General features: G+C 17.5%; 6 protein-coding genes across 6 annotated transcripts; 3 read left to right on the top strand and 3 right to left on the bottom strand.

Moving 5' to 3' along the window:
* Positions 1 to 1,309: 1,309 nt before the first annotated feature.
* PRELSG_1002000 (conserved Plasmodium protein, unknown function) lies at positions 1,310 to 6,355 on the top strand (the record flags this gene model as incomplete). Its single annotated transcript, XM_028676932.1, has 1 exon — positions 1,310 to 6,355. The coding sequence occupies one exon, from the start codon at positions 1,310 to 1,312 to the stop codon at positions 6,353 to 6,355; it is 5,046 nt and encodes a 1,681-aa protein (XP_028533372.1).
* A 1,375-nt stretch (positions 6,356 to 7,730) lies between these two features.
* PRELSG_1001900 (RING zinc finger protein, putative) lies at positions 7,731 to 9,340 on the bottom strand (the record flags this gene model as incomplete). Its single annotated transcript, XM_028676931.1, has 3 exons — positions 7,731 to 8,196; positions 8,732 to 9,057; positions 9,281 to 9,340. The coding sequence occupies 3 exons, from the start codon at positions 9,338 to 9,340 to the stop codon at positions 7,731 to 7,733; spliced, it is 852 nt and encodes a 283-aa protein (XP_028533371.1).
* A 2,176-nt stretch (positions 9,341 to 11,516) lies between these two features.
* Positions 11,517 to 13,783, top strand: PRELSG_1001800 (hypothetical protein; the record flags this gene model as incomplete). Its single annotated transcript, XM_028676930.1, has 2 exons — positions 11,517 to 11,520; positions 11,904 to 13,783. 2 exons carry the CDS (start codon positions 11,517 to 11,519, stop codon positions 13,781 to 13,783), a joined length of 1,884 nt encoding a protein of 627 aa, XP_028533370.1.
* Positions 13,784 to 15,155: 1,372 nt separating this feature from the next.
* On the bottom strand, positions 15,156 to 15,401 carry PRELSG_1001700 (conserved Plasmodium protein, unknown function; the record flags this gene model as incomplete). Its single annotated transcript, XM_028676929.1, has 1 exon — positions 15,156 to 15,401. The coding sequence occupies one exon, from the start codon at positions 15,399 to 15,401 to the stop codon at positions 15,156 to 15,158; it is 246 nt and encodes an 81-aa protein (XP_028533369.1).
* Positions 15,402 to 16,949: 1,548 nt separating this feature from the next.
* SYN6 (SNARE protein, putative) lies at positions 16,950 to 17,713 on the top strand (the record flags this gene model as incomplete). The annotated part of the gene is made up of 2 exons (XM_028676928.1): positions 16,950 to 17,252; positions 17,339 to 17,713. The coding sequence occupies 2 exons, from the start codon at positions 16,950 to 16,952 to the stop codon at positions 17,711 to 17,713; spliced, it is 678 nt and encodes a 225-aa protein (XP_028533368.1).
* Positions 17,714 to 18,784: 1,071 nt separating this feature from the next.
* On the bottom strand, positions 18,785 to 20,329 carry PPT (phosphoenolpyruvate/phosphate translocator, putative; the record flags this gene model as incomplete). The annotated part of the gene is made up of 1 exon (XM_028676927.1): positions 18,785 to 20,329. The coding sequence occupies one exon, from the start codon at positions 20,327 to 20,329 to the stop codon at positions 18,785 to 18,787; it is 1,545 nt and encodes a 514-aa protein (XP_028533367.1).
* Positions 20,330 to 21,669: the final 1,340 nt, after the last annotated feature.

Here is a 21,669-nt window from a genome sequence, read left to right as displayed (position 1 = left end):
AAAATTTTTTTTTTTTATTTCAATAGCAATAACAAAATTTTATTTATACTTGAAATTTACCGTGATTCATAATGAAATTTTTTTATACAAAATATTTTTTATAGAACGTTTTCTAGTAGTATTTGTCTTTATTTTATTTTTTTTTTTCATTTTAATTTATAAGCATCCATTTTGAAATTAATTATTATAAACTAATCTTATGAAAAATATTTTAAGTTTAAATATAAGGAATAAAAGGAAGGAACCATTAAAATTATCTAATGAAGTTAAATTATTTAAGAAATACAGAAATATAAAAAAAAATTTCCTATATTAATAAACAAAAACCTAAAAAAAAGAAATTAAATTGTAAATTTCTTGTATTCAATCTTGTTTTTATCAATAAAATTTTCATTATCATTTAATATCAGTTTTTAAATATAAAAGAAATGGATATTTTTGTTTCTTAATTAAAAATATCAAAGTTTCTAATATTAGGAGAAAATAAAGAAAATTTTTTTTTATGTATATGCATATATATTTGACATATTTCATATTTTAAATTTATCTTCTATTGTTTCTTTTTAATATTTTCTTTTATAAAATTAATTTTTAAATTATTATTTCAAATACAAACTTTAATTTTGGAAATTAGCACAGTAGAACCTCAAAAGAATTAAAAAAGAAAAGAAAGAAATTATAATAAAAATAATTAATATAGGAATAAATTAATATTTAAAATATTTATACTATGTTTTGTTAATTCTATTTTTACTAACTATAATTTTAATTTAAAATAATATAAATTATTTATATATTTATCTGTATATATCCTTTTTTTTTTTTTTTTTGTGTAATAAAGAATTTCCATATTATACTCTTTTTGAAATAATTAAATTTGCTTGTGCGTTTATTTTATTCTTCCTATTTTTCTATTTTTATTTAGATTATTTAACTTCATAATTTTAATATTTTATAGTTTTTTTTTTTTTTTTATACTAATATTGAAATATTAAGAACTTTATGCTCATATATTTATTTGATATGTTTACCCTAAGTTTTATTACATATAAATAATAAAATATTTTTATAATTCTTTTGAGATTTTATTTTTAAAGTTATAAATAATTTCATTTATTTTTATGAATATTTTAAATTATAATTTATTTCTATTTCTTTTTAAAAAAATTTTTTTTTTTTTTTTGTATTTTCTTTTTTTCATTTTTTTTTTTTTTTATTAAATACAATATTTTTAAATAAAAATATATAAAAAATCCTGAATAAAAGTATATAATGAATTTATCTTTTTTAAACTTAAAATTGCTTAGATATGGAAGGAAGAAATGAAAATATATGCAATGATTTAAAAAAAGATAAAAAAGATAAAAAAAATGAAATAAAAAGAGTAGAAACTAAAAATATGGAAGAAAATATATCTCCTAATAGAAATGATGAAAAAAAAAATTATAATAAAGAAAATAGAAATAGTATAAATTCTAATAAAGATAAAAACAATGAACAAGCTATTAGAGAAAATAAAATTGAAGAAAGGAATAATAATGAAAATGTAAAAAATGCATCAGTTGAAAAAATGTTAAGAAATGAAGTTACAAGTGATATGGACAATAAAAATTTTAAGAAATTAAGAAAAAAATTAAATAATTTAAATTATAAAGAATATTTATGTGTCTTATGTACTCCCTTAGTTCAAATTATTTTTAATGATTTAATTCAAGCCATTCAGAATTTTCAAAAATTATCGAATAAATATGAAGAATGCCAAAAAAAATATAAAGAATTAAAAATTGAGAAAAAAACACAAAATATAGAAATAGAAGTAAATGTAAAAAAAAATAAAGTAGAAAATGATTTCCTTTTAGATGGAGAAGAAAATAATACAAATTTAATAATTAAAGAACACGAAAAAAAAATAGAAGAGCTAAATAAAAAGTTGGAAGATGAAACTACGTTAAAAGAGTCATACTTACTAGAAAATAAAAAATTGAAATTTTCCCTAGATATCATAAAAAGTAATAAAAAAGAAAAATTAGAGGAATCGACTGATGAATTGTCTAATGATAATTTTTCTTGTTTTAATAATAAAACAAAATCATTTGATGATTTTGAAGTTGACAAAATAAAAAAAAATGAAAAAAATAAATATAAAAAGGAAATTAGTATAATAAATGATTACACTTTATCACTAGGAAAAGAATTAACTTATTATAAAAAACTATGTAAGGATTTTAAAATAGAAATAGAAGAATTAAAAAAAAAAAATATACAAGATAATAATTTATGTGATAATAATAAAGAAGAAATAAATGAAACTGAAGAAAAGAATAACCAAAATAGTAAAGATAATGCAATAAATGAAAGTGTTATTGAAGAAAAAAATTTAGAAATTAGCTATTTAAAAAAAAGGTTAAACGAATATGAAATAGAAATTAGAAAACTCAATGAATTAAGAATGATGAATGATATAAAAGAAGAATTCAAGAATTCAACAGATAGTTATATTTGTGAAAGTACACTAAATGAGAATTATAATGACCAAAAAAGTTACAATTTCGATTTAGGAGATAATATAAGTGCTGATGTTTTAACAAAAAATGAAGATTGCATTAATGATATAAATAATTTAAATAAAATATTAAGAGTGAGGAATAATGAAATTTATCATTTAAAAAACCGTGTTTTGCTATTGGAAACAGAATTACAAATTAAAAATGATGAAGAAAAAAAATTGAAAGAAAAATTAAATTTAATAAATGATGTTGACAATAAAAAAAAAAAGAATAATATATATAAATCAGAAAGTAGCGAAAATAATGAAGAATTGCATGAATTACATGATTTAAAAAAGGAAGTAAAATTGAAGGAAGAAGAAATAAATGAATTAAGTAATTTATTAGAGAAATTAAAAAAGGAATTAAAAGACGAAAAAAAAAGAAGTGAACAATATGAAAAACAGTATAACGAGGAAAAAAGTGAAATAGCAATATTAAAAGAAGAATTAAAAAATTTAGAAGAAGAAATTCAAGTAAAAGAAAGCGAATTCAATTTGAATAGAAATACAATTAATAATTTAAAATTAGAATCAGCTGAATTTAATAATATAATTTCTTGTTCTAATGAAACTAAAAAACATCTAACGGATTATATACATAATTTATTAAATAAATTAAGCGAATCTAATGATAAAATTGGTGAATTAAAAGATAGTAATATATTACAAAAGCAGAAGATTGAATCATATAAAAAAGAAATAACAAAATTAAAAAGTGATTTAATAGACTCTAATAATCAAATGGATGAATTAGCATCTGTTTTAGACAAAAAAGATGAAACAATAGAAAATTTTAAATGCAAATTAGAAAATATGAGCAAGGAGTGCGGTGATTTAACAATAAAATATAATGAATTATTAAAAGAAAATAAAAATTTACAAATTACTAATTCTTCTTATAACGCAAATACTACTCTAATTATTCAACAGTTGCAACAAGAAATTCAAGTATTAAATGTAACTAATAGTCACCTAAAAAAAATAGAAGAAGACTATAAAGTTGTTTTACAAGAAAAAACAATAATTGAAGAAGCTGCTATAAAAATACAAACAGAATTAAAGAAATCAGTTGATAAAATTAAAAATTTAGAAACATATATTCAAACACTATCAGTAGAAATATCAAATTTGAAAACACAACGGGATGATTCATTAGATGCATTAACAAAAGTAGCTATTGATAAAACACATTATGAAAATGAATTGATACAAAGTAAAAATATAATTTATGATTTAAAAAAACAGTTAAGTGAATATGAAAGCAATGTAAAATATGTACAGAATAATATAAGTGAAATAAACATGATGCATCTAAAAAAAGAAGAAGAACAAATTATACTAAAAAATGAAATAAAAACATTGAGAGAAAATTTAAATGAAAAAACTATAAAATTAGAATTATTACAAGAAAAAGAAAAAAAATGGCAACAAAATGCAATGGCATATGATGAATTTCATATAAATGCTCAAAAGAAATATAATTCATATGAAAAAATCATTGAAAATTTAAAAAAAGAAATAGATGAGCTAACTATAAATAATAACGATAACATAATAATTATAGAAAAATTAAAAAATGAATTAAGAGAATTAAATGATCAAGAAAGAAATAGTATTAATAAATTTACGAATAACTTTTTCAAAAATCAAAATGATTTAATTAATGAAAAAAATAAAGATAACAACATAGAAATCATACTCCCAAATAACGATAATGATATTAATGCTAATGAGATTGGAAAAGAGAACGTTGAAAATAAAAATAATGAAAAAAATTATAATACAAATAATAAAGAGTTATATAAAAATGATTCTTTTAATGAAAAATCCAAAGAAGAAGAAAATATATATGATTACAATGATGATTTTACTATTTTTATCAACGCAAAAAAAAAAAATTATAAAAATAAACTAAATAATGACGTGAATCAAGAAAAAAATATTAAAGATATGAAGGAAAAAGAGAATAAAATGGATAATTCATATAACATAAAAGATGATATTACCAATAAAAATGAAGAAACAAATATGAAAAAAACTTCACATGGGAATAAAGAGGAAATTAGTGTAACCAGTAAGGAAAACAATAAGTCAACAGATATAAGTAATGATAAAAAAGAGGAAAATAATAAAAATTTAAAATTAAGAAAAAAGAATGCATCCAAAGATGATTTATGCATTATCGGAAATATGAATGCAGAATTAAATGATACAGATACCTCTTCTAATGGAAAAAGTACAAATATTGACTTTTTGTCTTTTAATAAAAATTCTAAGAAATATTTATTAAATCAAAATGATGGGGATAATGATCATTCGATAACTTTACTAAAAGAATTAAGTTTATCATCTTTAAATAATATAGAAAAAAATAGAAATGACAAATTAAATATAAATAATTTTTCTAGTGAAAACTCTTCTTACTTAGGCAACAACGATATTTCTTTATTTAGTAGTGTAAAGATTAAAAAAATGTTTAATTTAAGTAGAACAAATAACAATGACACAGAGAGAAAAAAATTAATGAAATATACTAAATTAAAAAGTTACAACAATAATAAAAATAATACTTATGATATGAATATTAGTAAGAATAAAGTGTATGATAGTAAGAGGAATGATTCTTATGATGATATATTTTTTGATTTGAAAAATATTTGGAAACATAGAGAAGAAGAAAAAGAACTTTTAAATGAAAAAATAAAAAAAAGTAAAAAAAATGATTTAAAGTACAATTTTGAAGATTCTAACTTTACTTTAGACAAATCATTCTTTAATAAAGAAAGAAAAAATAAAATGAAAAATACTTTTGTAGATGACCACTATGAAGATAATTTTCAATATAATATTCAAAATAAAAAAAAATATATTGAAGAAGAAAAAAAAAAAAAAAAATTATTGAAATCAAGTTATGATATTAAGCATTCTAATATTAATACAGATTACAATAAAAAAAAGCTATCAAAAAAGTCTAACAATTTCGAAAATTCAAATGATTATAAATTAAAAGAAAGTAAAAATAAAAAAAATATAAGTGATCTTGCTTATAGCTCTCAGATGAATTTATCAAAAAATAATAAAAAAAATGTTCTAAATGCAAATGATATTAATCAATATAATAAATACGACAAAAATATACATAATAATGAGAAAAATAAAAAGCAATATAATTTTATTTCTCAAACAAGTTATGAGGCTAATAGTAATACTAGTAGTATTTTATTAGATTCTTTAAGTTCTGATTTTGCTCACAATGTTAGTGTTGATCATTTTAATAATAATAATAATAATAGAAATAATTTTAATAGTCAATTAAATGATTTAAATTTTAAGAATAAAATAGATTACAATAGAAATAGTAACCATGATAATGCATTCATAAAAAAAAAAAATGATAATAGTGATAGCTCTTTATATCATAATAAAGAAAAGAATAATATTCAAAGTGGAAATTATAAAAAAGAGGAAACAAACTCTACAAGTAATATTAAAAATGAGCAATTCATAAACAAATCAAAAATAAAAAAAGATTTATATAATAAATATATGAATGTCTTGAAAAATTTAAAAAGTGAAGAAATTGATGCTTCTATAAATACTACTAATAATAAAACAATAGATTTAACTAATGATCTAACAAAAGTACAAGAAAATTCCACTTCATTGTTATCTTCAAAAACATTACAAAAAGATAGCTTGCTAAGTAATTTATCAAAATTTAAATTTAATGAAGAAATTGATCAATATAAATGTGATCCTTTAAAAATAATTAAACCTATTGAAGAATCAAATAGAGAATATTTTTAAAAATAGAATAAATTAAATGTATTAAAATAGATCAAGGTACAAAAAAATTTATAGGAATTCATAAGTATAGTTAAAAAGATATATTTTTTCCATTTATATATGTATATTTTAACAAAAATTTATATAAGTATTTCTATTTTAAATATTCCTTTTTTAAACAAAAGGTAATTTTTAGTTTCTTTTTTTTTTTTTATAATAGAAAAATGTTTTTAATCACATTATACTTTTCTATAAAAACTACATAATTTGTACAACGAATTTATATTTATTTGCACATTCATCACTTCTCCCTTTTTTTTTTTTTACATATGAAATAATTATTTTTTATTTTATTAAATTTTTTTTTAAAATTATTACAATACTTATTCTTTTTTTTTTTTAATTTTAAATGTCATAAAAAAATTGTTTTTACTTTCTTTTTTAATACAAAAAAATAATTTTCCATTAAACTGTCCTACATTCTACACATATATTTTTTTTTTTTTTCTTTGAAATTTTATATTTCCAAAATTTTTTTTTTTTGATGTTTGTTTATTTAATAAAAAAATAATTTTAAAATAATTTTTTTTTTTTTGAAATACTATTTTTTTTATTCAAATAATTTTTATTATAATCTTGATAATATGTTTAATAAATAAAAAGAAAAAAAACTAATAATAAAACAATTCAATTATTATAAACTCTCAGAATTTATTAAAATTACGATAAAAGGAAAAATAGTGTAAATATTTTCTATTTATATAAAATATAAAGTAAAAAATGAATTTACTTTTATTAAAACTTATATTAAAATGTTTAAAATAAAAATAATTTGAATTTTAAGGATATTTTTATTATAAAATATTAGAGTATTATTTTCTTAGTACTATTAAAAAGAAAAAGAAAAAAAGAAAAAAATAATATATAAGCACTTAAATTTACAAAAATAATTCTTATAATATATAAAGATGTATATCTAGATAGATATACATATATATATATATTAAAAGGCAAAAAATAAAAAAGAAGTTATTTTTATAGAATACATTGAATATCCTTATATGTACAAAATGGAATTTATAAGTTAAGAATACATTTATTAAAGAAAAAAGAAAATATATTAAAATATTAGCATTAATAAATACATATTAAAAAAAAAAAAAAAATAATGGTAATAAAAAATCCCTTTCCAATATAAAAAGATATAAGAGATATTTATACGAATTTAAAAAAAAATAATTAAAAATAAAAAAAAAATGTCTATAGATCAAAAAAAAAAGTTAAAATATAAAAAAATAAAAATGTATATAAATAATTTTATAAATATACCTATATATCTACACCTAAATATATATATATATATAAGTCATTAGTAAAGCATTCTCTTCATTTTCAGTCAGTTTCCTTTCATAACATCTCTTTGACATAAAGGGCATTGTCTCCTTTGTGATAGCCATTTTTTCGCACATTTTGTATGAAAGTCATGTAAACATCTTAGTTGAATAATATCTTCTTTTTCAACAAATTCGGATAAGCAAATAGAACAAGATTCATTTTTTAAATTCATATCTGGAGAATATTTAAAAGAATGCATTTCAGAAAAAAATTGCTTTGGTACTCCCTTTTTTTTTTTTGGTATATTTTGATTATAAGGAAAAAAAAAACAAAACCAAATAATTGTAAAAAATACCCTAAATATGCATGACAAAATAATAGTCCAAGAAATAAACCAAAGATAAAAATTTTTTGTATATTTTCTTGTGACAACCATAACAACTGTTCCTGTTATAAACCATAAATAATTTAATAAACTAAATCTTTTACTTAATTTCCATCCCTTTGAACTAGTTAATCTTCTTAAGCTAAAAAATATAACAAAAAAAAAAAAAAAATGTTTTTTTTCCTTTTTTTCTGCTTATTATAAATGAACACATCAATAAAAATAATTTATATACTATATATATAATTAAAGATACATTTAAATAATAATTATAAAAATATATGAAAATATATTTCTATTTATAATTATATGTATTTGAAAGTTTACTTATAACTAGGAATTAATAATATATATGTATTGATGCATCAATGTTTTATACAATTATTTATGCAAATTTATATTTACATATCTATATTTATTCATAAAATTCATATAATGATTACATCTATATTTTAAATTTCATATTTATAAATATATAACCATTTATTATTTTAACATATGCATAAATATATAGAAATATTTAATGGTACTTTAAAAAACGAATTTATATTTATCAACACAAACTCATAATTTAAAATATATATATATATATATATATATATATATATGTGTAGAGATAATTTATCTGTATAAATAATAAGAATTTTTTTTTTTTCATCATGAATCTTATTTCTTACGCGTGAATATGCATTCTTTCATTTTCTCTTTTATATTTTCTCAATAAAAAATACAAGAAGAATCTTACAGGAGCTTGTATTAATTGCAAAATACTGTTAATAACAATCCACCATCTTAGAATATCATTACATGAACAATCATTCCAATATATAATCAGATATGTTAAATAAGGAAATGATGTACTTATACTTATTATTGCTGATATGAGATTTATTCGTTCGATGAAATACAATGAATCACTAGGAGCTGTTGCAATTATATCCATTATAGGATCGGCATTATTTTGCATTTCTTGATCTGATGCTGTCATATAATTTTTTACATACTATTCATAAAAAAAAAAAAAATAAAAATATTCATTAAATATATATATAACTGCTTTAAATTATATTAAAAGTAATATTTATCTATTTCTTTTTAATTTTTTTTCATTTTTCTATATTTAAAAGAAAACAAAATAAGTAATACATGTCTAAGGAGATTAAAAATACATATTCAAAAAAAAAAAAAAAGCCATTAGCATTTCTATTATCATTTCTTATACTTACATGAGATGTATTTATGTAAATTCTCCTTAAATATCCACGTACAGCATTTTCTTCTACCATTTTTGTAAAAAATAGTGATTTATAAAAAATATGAATATTTGTTCATATATATTTCCTTTTAATGAAAAAAATATTCTGAAACAAAAAAAAAAAAATTGAAAATTTTTAATTATCTAAAAAAAATATTGAATTTAAAAAATGTTAATAATACAATTCATTATTATTTAACTTTTTTTCAAAATATAAAAAAATAAAAGAAAAATATTTTAATGAAAAAATGAAATTATGAAAAATTAGAAAAATAAAACGATAAATTTTTACTGCATAAAAAAAAAAAAAATGAAGTATTGCATTTGCACACATAAAAAATATGAAAATATTTCCAATACATTTAACATTTATAAAATATTAAATAAATATAAATAGAAAAAAAAAATTATATACAATTGAAAAAAATTCACAAACATTTGGCTAAATGAAATTTCATAGAATAATTAATAAATCATACTTAATAAATTCATACCTTTTCTCATTCAAACAAGTTCAAATAAAATTTATCAAGGATATTTTTAATTTTTATAAAGTAAAAAATAAAAGAAAAAAAAAATGAATGTAAAATGTAAATTAAACTTTTTTAATATATTTTTCTAGGAGAAGATTTAAATAAGAAGATATTTTAAACATAATTAAACTAGAATATAATATATATAGAAGCATAAGGCATTGCCAATAAAAAACAATATTAAAATAATTTAAAAAAAAAAAATGTCGTTTTAGTGGTATATAACTAATTTTTTACATATTTAATTATTAAAACTTTTAATTTACATATTTCAAAAATTGTATTACTAAATTATATAAAATAAATAGAAAACAATATAAGACTTTTTTTTTTTTTAATTTTTTTTTTTTGGCTTTTAATCAAGTGAAAATAAATGGCATTTAAAAATATGGAATATTTATAGTAATTTATTAAAAGCAGTTTCGTTTTTAAGATTTTATCTAAAATAGAAGCATTGTACAAGTATTTATACTATTATATTAATTCAAAGAAATTTTTTTCTGTTTAGTATAATTATTTTAGTATTCTTAAAAATTTGGATTTAAATAAATTATAATAATGAGCCTTTTTTTTTATGTATAAAATATTAATAAGTTAATATTAAATGAACTTCATTAAAAAATATAATAAAAATAATAAAAAATTAATTAGAAAATTGTTATAAAATTAATAAAAGTTTTCAATGAGTATAATCTCATTAACTCATTTATATTTATCCTAGAATTTAAAGATGCATTAAAAAAAAAAAAAAATATAGGAATTTTTTTTTTTTTAATATAAAATCTAAAAGTTTTTATAGATATATTTAAGAACTTTTTTTAATAAGAATACATATTTTAAAAAAAAAAAATTTCAACTCCTTAATAATTTTTTTTATTTCATTTAGAATTAATAATAAAATTCTTACTTTTATTTTAATGTTACTTCTATTTTTGCAATATATTACTATTTTATTTATTACTATTATCCTGATTAATGCTCTTTTATTTATCAGTACTTTAATAAGCAATGTTATAATTATTAAAATAGTAATCACTATTACTATAAACAATATTATTATTATTATTTTAGTGAGTACTATTAAATTGGCATACACAATACCATTATTTACCTTATTGTGATCATTTTTTTTCAATATTATAAAAAAAGTAAAAAATGTTCATAAAAGAGCTTGCACAAAATTTACCTAAGATATCTCATAAACATTGTAAAAAAAAAAAAAAAGTCTTATTATATTATAAAAAAAAATATAATAAATTTCTGCTTTTCCAAAAATTAAGTGCCCTTAATTGACTAATTTTTTTTAACAAAATTTTGTTTTTTGATTTTTCTTTTTATAGAATTTTATATTTTAAATAGACATCTATATATGAAATATTAAGAATTCTGATAAATTTTTTTTTTTTTTCCTAAAATATAGATGTAAAATAACATTTGTACTACTACATTCTTTCTTTTATTTTAAAAATTAACATACATATAAATGCTTTAAAAAAAATCTCAAGAAAATCAGTTACTTTAGAGTATTTTTATTATTTTTCGTTGCATCAGATATATATTTCATTATTATTTAGAATTTAAGAACAAAAGAAAAGATACACATTGAATGTTAAATAAAAATAATAATATTCAATTGATAAAATAAAAGAAAAAGAAAAAAATAAGATAAATATAATGGGTAAGTATGAAAAAAAAAAAAAAATTATCATTGATTCCTCAAGTATAAAAATTATATATTTTATTAAAAATTATATTTATATCTATATCTATATAAATGTGTATATTTGCATTTTTGTTAAAATAAAATAAGGATATATATATCATATAATCTAAAGGTATATATCACTGAGAAAAAAACTGTAATCTATAGAAACGATATTGATGAAATACTATTGAAAATTGAAAATAAAAATAAGAATTATAATAATAATTAAAAAAAAAAAAATTTTTTTATTTAACCTTATATATATATATTAAATTGATAGAATAATTTATTTCTGTTTTAATTATATAAGAACTACATAATATATACATATATATTTTATTTTATTTTTTTAAAAGGTAATTACATTACATGTTGTGAAAAAAAACTTCATGAAATTGATTGCACTGAAGGATTTTTTCGAGAAAAAGATAAAGATGGATTTACTATAATAAAAACGAATCCATATGATGATCAAAAATTTGGGCCATATGGATTGAGAAAAGAAACTAAAATATTTATGAAACATAATTATCTACATAATATTATACAATCTTTATTTAATATAATAGATAAAGAAACTCTAAGAAGAGATATTTTATTAATTAGTAGTGATGGGAGATATTTTTCTGACAAGGCTATTCACATAATTTGTGAAATTGCCGCTGGTAATGAAATAAAGCATGTGATAATTCCTCATAAAGGATTAGCAACTGCTGCCGCATGCGATTCAATTATAAAAAATATAAATGAAAAAAATGATTCTACACATCCTATAAAAAAGTGCTTTGCTAGTATAATATTAACAGCATCTCATAATGCAGGAGGGAAAAACGGAGTTTTTGGAATAAAGGTTAATAAATATGACGATAATAAACCAAATGGAGAATTTTTACATAAATTTCACAAGGAAACATTAAAAATAGACTGTATAAAAAAGAAGAGAATAGATAAAATAATGTTGGATAAAATAAAAGTGGAGACAGTTGACAATTTAATTGTTGAAATTGTTAATCCTGTTGAAGATTGGATTAATCTAATGAAAAAAGCTTTTGATTTTGATTTAATTAAAAAATTAACAAGAAATAAGAATTTTATTTTCGCCTACGATGCATTTCATGGAGCAACAGGTGAATATGCCAAAGAATTATTTGTAAATGAATTAAAACTAAATGATAAATTTTTTTTCAATTTAGATAATAAAAACGATTTCAATAAATTAATACCTGACCCAAATTTAATACATGCAAGAAAATTAGTTGATATAATGAAAATAGATGTTATTCAGAATAAAAAAAAAGATGAAAAAAAAGATAGTGAAAACAAAGAAATGAAAAACATAAATGAAGTAATACCAGATTTAGCTGGTGTTTGCAGTTCCGATGGAAGCAGATGCATGATACTAGGAAGAAATATTTTCGTCAATCCTTGTGACAATCTTGCTATTATTACTCATTATGCAGAAAAATGTATTCCTTATTTTAAAAATAATTTTTTAGGCGTAGCTAAATCCTACCCCACGTCTAAAGCTGTTGATAAAGTTATTGAAAAAATGAACAAAAATATTTATGAAACACCACCAGGATATAAATACTTTATTAATTTAATAAATGACAATAAAATTTCTATTTTCGGGGAGGAATCATTTGGTATAGGAAGTAGTTTAATTAGAGAAAAAGATGGATTATTTACTATTTTATGTTGGTTATCTATATTAGCATATAAGAACAATGTAGTAAAAAATTATGATAATTCCAATGATTTTATTTCTGTAAAAGATATTGTTCACGAATTTTGGAAGGAATATGGAAGATCTTATTACACAAGATATGATTTTGAACAAGTGGATATAAATAAATGTGATAAGATGTTTGAATTTTTAAACAAAATAGTGAAAAATGAATTACCTCTTTATGAAAATGTGAAAGAACTAAATATAAATAACCCTAATCATAGAATAAAAAAAATGGAAACTTTTGTGTATATAGATCATGTTTCAAAAGAAATATATAATGATGAAGGAATTAAAGTTACATTTGAAAATGAATCTTCAGTAATTTATAGGAAATCAAAAGATACAATAGAACAAAGTACTATTAGAATTTACTTTGAAAAATTTGAAAAAGAAAGTATCTTTTCAACAAATCATGAAATTCTTGAAGATTTAATTTATGCTGGATTAAAAATGTGTAAAATAAAAGATTTCATAGGAACAGAAAATCCAACTGTTGTTATATAAAATTTATGTATAATTGATGAATAAAAAAAAAATTATATATTTCCTATTTTAGACAGCTATATTTATATATATTTTTTATTTAGATGAATTTTTACATTATTCTTAACTTATTTTATTTATAATTTAATAGTTATACTTTAAGTAATTTATATTATTTTATTTTTTTATTTTTTATTTTTTTCTATTAATATAGTTTTCATCATCATATTTTCATTAAATTGTTTTTCATATTTTTATCATAATATTTTTTCTATTCTAATAATCAATCTAAATTTTTAATTTTAGTTGTAATATTTTTATTGTTTTACCTTTATATTATTTTCTTAATTTTATTATTTTATTTTATTTTATTTTATTTTATTTTATTTTATTTTATTTTATTTTATTTTTTTTTTTTGTTCTACTTTAATCATATAATCTTAATTATACTCTTTTAATTAATTTATTCTTATTATTCTATTTTTATCACATTATTATTATTGTTTATTACTTATAATATTCTTATTAAAAGAAGTATATAAAATAATCTTTTATAAACAGAAAAAAAGATTATAATTTTTAAACTTTTAGAATATAATACTCAATTATAAATAAGTGTAGTAATATTAGTAATAATAAATATTTTAATTTGAATCTAATGCTTTCATCTAATTTTAATGTTAATTATTGGGAATTTCTATTATTTTAATTATTGTAAATTTATAAGAATTCTTTTATAAACTTTTATGTATAAGACTTTAAAAAAACTTTTTTTTCATTTACAAATTGTATACAAAACGCAATATTAATTAATATATATTTTTCCTTTTTTTTTTTTTTTTTTTTTTTTTATCAATTTATTGTAAACATATATATTTAATTATAATATATAAATATAAAAAAAAAATAAAAATTAAAATATATTTTACTTATGATTTTTTTAAAAACTATAGCCATAATCTGAAAAAAATAATTTATATTATTATAGATATTTCTAGAGTCATATTAAGATTACTTTCTATATAAAAATAAATCATTTGAGGGGGGGAAAAAAAAAAAAAAAAAACAATTCTATTATATATACATATATATTAGTTCATATAATTTAAACATAATATAATTATTATAAAAATTTAAAAATTTAATTATTAATTTTGTATATTTAAGTACAAAAGCTTTCCATTCAGTTTTTTCTTTATATTAGTAAAATATAAAATGATATATATAAAACAAAAAATAAAAACTTTAACTTTTTTTTCAATAGAACAAATTTAGTTCTAACTTTTAAAACAAAAACTTATAGAATTCGCTTTCGTAAAGATATTAATAAATTCTATATATATATATATATATATATTTATGAATATATGTGGTATTCTCCAACCTTATATTCTTATTCATTTAAAGGAGATTTCTCACTATCTTTAATATCATTTTTGTTGTCTATCACTTTTTTATTCTCTGGATTTTCCTTTTTATTTTCTTGATCTTCTTTTTCACTTTCTGAATCTTCTGATTCTTCCTCATATTGTTTCCTAGAAATTTCCGCATTTCTTCTTTCTACTTCTTCCTGAGTTGGAATATATCTTTCTCTTCCTTTTGGTAATCTTTTTTTACTTCTTTGCTTATTTTTGTTCATTTTTGTTTTTATTTTTACTTTTTTAATTAAATAAAAAAATATTAATATATTCTTTGATATAAAAAAAAAAAAAAGTATATATATAAACAAGATAAATAATAAACAATGTATAGTAATTTTTTGTTTCTGCAAGGATAATTAAAATAACCTTAAAAACAATTATAAATTATTGAAATAATTTAAATAAAAAAAAAAAAAAACTAATTATTAAATACAAAATAAATATATTTATCTTTTTTTTAATAAGTCATAAAATTTCTTTGTTTTTAAGCATTAGAATAAATTTCATTATTCCTCAATAATAATAAGTTTGTGTCTGTTTATATGTAAAAGTATGTAATTATAAAAAAAAAAAATATATATATATATATATATAATATGCATTAAAAATTCATAAATTATGAAAAAAAAAAAAAAATAGCATTGAATTAATTTTATTTTCCAAAAAAGAAAACAACGAAATAAAAAAGATGATCTTTTAACAAATGAAACAATTAATTATCAAAGTAAAATAATAATAAATAAAAAAATATAAAAAATAAAATTATCTTTTCATAGCATGTGTGTTTTAACCAAAAAAAAAAAAAAAAAAAGAAAATATAAAATAAAATAAATGAACTATAAAAGTAAATTCTAAATTTATAAAAATACAATGTTTTTAATTGATAAAAGTTATTAAATAAATTTGAAACTAATTTCAATTTTTTCATAGATTTTTTTTTTTTTAATACTAATTATTAATTCAAACACAACTCTCATAAGTGAAACATATTGAAATGTTATAGAGAAAAAAAGACGATTTTTTTTTTTTTTATAGTATCTTTGCATTAAATTTATATATTTTATTTTTTTGTTTTAAAAATCAAATCCATATATAACGCCCGATTAATGTATTTTTAATTATATTGTATTATACAAAACAATACCATTCATTAATTTATGTTCTTTTATTTTATTTATTTTATTTTTTTTAAGATTGCATATATAAATATATTTTTATCATTATTAAGATAAAGTATACATTCATTTATAATATATTTTATAAATAGTTGTAGAATTATTTTTATTTAATAAGTGTGGATATATTATTTAGATATTTCTAAGTTATAATTTTAAGAATCATAAAGTAATGCTTTTGATATAGTGTTAAATATTATTTAAAATATAGAGAAGTGAATTTTTAGAGTTATTTTTGTATTATTTAATTTTTTGTTAAAATATATTTTACCTTTATATATATAATTATATGATAAAAGAAAAAAATAAGATAATTTTTGTTTTAAGTGCTATTAAAATATTTTATTTAAAGTTTTCTTTTGTGATATTTTTGTTGTTAGTATTTTTTTTTAATGAATTATATTTATAATTTTTCTTAATGTACCTTTTTTCTTTTTTATTCCCTTTGAAAAACGAAGTTTTTATAATTAAATTTCATACTTGTAAATAATATACAATGCTTATTAATATATAAAGGGTATACTTTTATTAAAATTTCACTCATTAAATTTATATATATATATATGTGTGTGTGTGTAGAGAAAAGGGGAAATGGATTTATGGGAAAAAGATTATCAAAAAGCCTTAGAAAATGGAAAAGAAATAAAAAAAATTTTAAGACAAAATGAAAAAGAAAAGAAAAAGGCTAAAAATAGAGCAATTTTAAGAGGGAAAATAACTGAATTTAATCAAAACATAAAATTTCTAACTCATCAATTAAATAATGACTATATAAAGAATGACAAAATATATCAACGGAATATAACCAAATATAAAAATAAAATGTGTACATTAGAAAAACTTAAAAAAGAAATATCTACATTATATGAAGATTTTACATCAACAAATAAGGAAGTAAGAAGAAAAACTAAAATATATTATGAATAAATAAATATATGAATATACTTATATATATATATATTTCCTTTTTTTTTTTTTAGGATGTTTCACTTAGTATAAATATGGATAATATAAATGATTTTGATAATGAAAATGATCTATATATAAATGATTTAAATAAGGAAGAGCTACTACTAAAACAACAAAGCTTAATAAAATTGCAAGATGAACAATTAAACTTCCTTGAAGGAACAACACATAATTTAAAAAATATTAGTTACAACATAAATAATGAACTAAATGTACATAATGAACTATTAGATGATATAGACAAAGATATAGATGAAACAAATAACTTACTAAATAGAAATCGAAATATTTTTACAAGAGTTACTAGTAATACAAGTAATTATTTTTTGTATGTAATAATTGGTATCTTAACAACTACTCTTATACTTTTTATAATTTTACTTTAGTTTTTTTTTTTTTTTTTTTTTTGTTTTAAAGTTATATTATTTTTGTAAATATTTTTGTCCACTCCAAAATATATATACTTTTTAAATTAACTATTCAAAAAATAAAATAATAATTATAGGAAAGTTGTCTTTAACTATTTTATAAAAAAAAAATTCTTTTAATAAATACATTCCATATTAAGTATATTCATAAAGGGGAAAATATAAAATAAAAAAGGAAATTCCAAAGAAATCAGTATCTTCTAATAACAAATTTCATCTATTTACAGTATTACTATTAATACTGAAATTTTTATTGGTAACACAGCTTTCATTTTTTTTTTTTTATAGCATTTCTCTTTATAGCTCTTTCTCATAAGTACTAACTTTATTTTCTTAAATATGGTAAAATATATATTATTTTTTTACAACTACTAATTTATGAAATAATTTTAAATAATATTTATTAAAAATAAAATAAAATAGCTTTATTACTTTTTAATCTCTATGCAAGTTCACGCATGTTTTTATAAATAATATTTAATGTAAATGTGGTATTAAAAAAAAAAAATTAAATAAATAAATAATAATAAAATAGTAATTCAACACGTAAGAATAAATTTTTTTGAATTTTTAAGGTGAAAAAAAAAAAAAAAATATGCAAATTATTTATTAATTCAAATAAAAAAGAAAAAAAAAATTACATTGAAAAAATTAAAAAGTTAGAAATTGGAATACATTATAAATTTAAAATGTATAATTTCTTTTTTAAAAATAAAATTAGACAAAAATATTATAGAATTATTTATGTAGCCTTAACATAAAAATATTTAAAAAATACACTAAAATAAATATAATTAAATATATATATATATAAATAGTTATATATTAATACGTATGAATGTACATATATATAAATATAAAGAATATCCACTTTTACAATATTTTTAATACATTTTATTTTATTTTTTTTAAAAACAAAAACAAGGATATAAAAATATATAATTATTTTTTTCCTATTATTTCTAATTTATTTAGAAAAAAAAAAAAAGTTGCAACATTGCAATACTCATAAAAAATTTTAAAAAAAAATTAACCAAATTTTTGTTTTGCTAGTGAATATAAGAATGTTCCTGTAACAGCTATAGAAGATCCAAGTCCACCCATAAAAGAAAATTTAGTTCCAAATATAAAATAGCTAGTTAATATTAAGAAAACTCTTTTAACTGTACTTGCAACAGCATGAGAAATATGATTTAATCGATGAAGAGCCATAAATGATAATTCATTGTATAAGTAGAACCATAGACCTGACATTAAAACATGTCTTGTTAATATTTTTACATTAGCATTATTGTTCATTAAATAACGAAAAGCATCTTTCCATTTGAATGCATCTAGGAATAAAGCAGGTGTTAAGAATACTGCAGAAAAAATTGTTAACAATGCAAATATATTTCCTGGTGTTAAATTCTTTCCTAGTTTTTGAAGATTTTTTCCCATCATTGTCTTAGCTTCTATAGCTCTCAATGTTGAAAATATATTTGCAGCTAATGTTGAATACAAAGCTTTATAAGTAAAAGATAATTCTTTTATTGATGCTAAGGAAACACCAAATACAATTGGTATTAAGGACGAATAAGTATAAAATGACATTTTATTATTCATTAAGAAAAATGAAAAAACTGCTGCAAATAAAGGTTCCAATGATTTAACTATATGAACAAAACTAATTGCACCTGCGCCCATTGCTATAACAGATAATAAATGAACGTATCCATGATATATACTTTGTTTTATTATACTCTTATATTTTTTTAAGAATAATTTATATTTCTGAAGAACTTTTACTATAGCATTTCTATCACTAATGTTTATATTTTTCATTTCCTCTTCATCATAAAATAATTCAGGTCTTTTTCTTATTTTTAATAACCATGGTATTAAAAATATAGGTAATCCTACAAATATTTGAGTTATAGCAATTGTAATTGGAAGATTTAAAATATTCAGTGCCTTTTTATTTTCAATATTATAAAAAATATTACAAACATACCATAAGCTTAATAATGAAATTGTCTTTCCTCCTTCTACTACTTTATTTAAAAAAGAACACTTTTTTTTTTCAGTCATACTTAAATTCGTATTATTATTTTCTGATGTTTTTGTATTGGAGTCTTCTTTTTCATTTGGAGTGTTAGAGGAATTATCGTCTGATGATGATATATCATCAATAATTCCATTGTCACCAATATCATCTTCAAAACTTGTTATATCATCCTTAATTGAATTAAATAACATAAAATTTAAATTATCTCTTATTTTATTAAATAAGTTATTATCTTTCTTCAAATTAATTTTATGAGCATTTATAATTTTCAAACTATCTCTCCTTATGTTTTTAATCTTTCCATATTTTGGTTTATAATTATAAAGAAAAAGTGTCTTATTTAAATTATTCTTATTTTCAAATCCTTGATTTGATTTAATTTTTTTTATATTTGAAAATGAGTTTTTATATTCTGCATTTAAAGGTGTACTTTGAATATAATATTTATTTCCATTATTGAAATTTCTTCCTAAATAAATTGGTATCTTTATAATAATAATTAATAAAACTTTGAAAAATATATTCATTTTTATGTTATATTATTAAGACAGTAATATGATTACACATGTATATGTGTAGATAAAATTAATAAAAATTCAATAATAATAATATTACTTTTATTTATTTTTTGTTTTATTTATATTGTGATTTTTTTTTTTTTTTTCTTTATTAATTCAAAAAAAAAAAAAAAAAAAACTACGTATTTATAAAAAGAATAAATTTATATTACTATAAAATTACATATTATTTTAATCAATTTTTGCATACATAAAATTATAGAAGTCTATAAAGGAAAAAGAAAAAAAAATTAAATACAAATTATTCCCCTAATAAACAAATCATTAATTATCTGTTCTTTTTTGTTAAAAATACAACTGGGAAATAAAAAAAAAAAAAAAAACAATAAATAAAAAAAAATATTAAAGAGAAAGATACATTTATAAATATGAGAAAAAGTACTTTTTTATTTTATTTTATTTTTTTTTTTTTTTTTTACATTTTTGTTATAATTTATTATAATATAAAATATCCTGCAAAATAAAAAAAAATAATAAAATTTTTTTTTATAAATTAGAGTATTAAAAATTTACTCATATTATCTAAGAATATTTTTTTTTTTTTTTTATCGTCACTTTCATTTAATTTTTTATTGTTATATTTTTTTTTTTTTTCCCATTACATATATTTTACAAAATATGTAACAATTCTAAAAAAGAAATTACCTTAGATAAAAAAATTACAAAAGTCTTTTTTTAAATTATCTTATTTACTAATATAAATATGAAAAACACACCATTTCATGTGTAAATGAGTAGTTATTTTAAGATGCAATGATATTAAAAATATAATTCATGAATATTAATTTATATTTTGAGACTTCAAGAAAAAAAAATTAAAAAAAAAAATTAAAATGTTTGTATTATAATATTCTTAATATAAAAATACTATTTAATTTTTCATCATAAGGAACTTAAAAGGAAAAAAAGGAATTTCCAAAATATTCATATATAGTTTAACTAGATTAAAAAAAAAAAAAAAAAATTGAATATGCTATTCTCATTTACAATTATGAATAAACTTTTTTTTAAAAAATTAAAGTTGTATATATTAGTAGTAATTAAAAAGAATTTTTTTTTAATTAAAATGATATAACGGGTTTCTAATGATACCATTTTTAAAATTTAAATTTTCGTAAAGCGAATTAATTTCTTTATTTTATTATTATAATATCTAAATAAATTAGTAGTTTGTGTAATATTTATTCACATTAAAATTAACGTTTTCCAAATAATCGACATATCATTTGTTTTATTCAATTTTTTTTTTTCTCTTTTCTGTTAAAATACCTTGTAAGTTTATCTTTTAC

This window comes from Plasmodium relictum (genome assembly GCF_900005765.1).
Source record: "Plasmodium relictum strain SGS1 genome assembly, chromosome: 10".
NCBI lineage: Eukaryota > Apicomplexa > Aconoidasida > Haemosporida > Plasmodiidae > Plasmodium > Plasmodium relictum.
The sequence above is the reverse complement of the archived record's forward strand: the minus strand, read 5'-3'. Positions and strand labels throughout refer to the sequence as shown.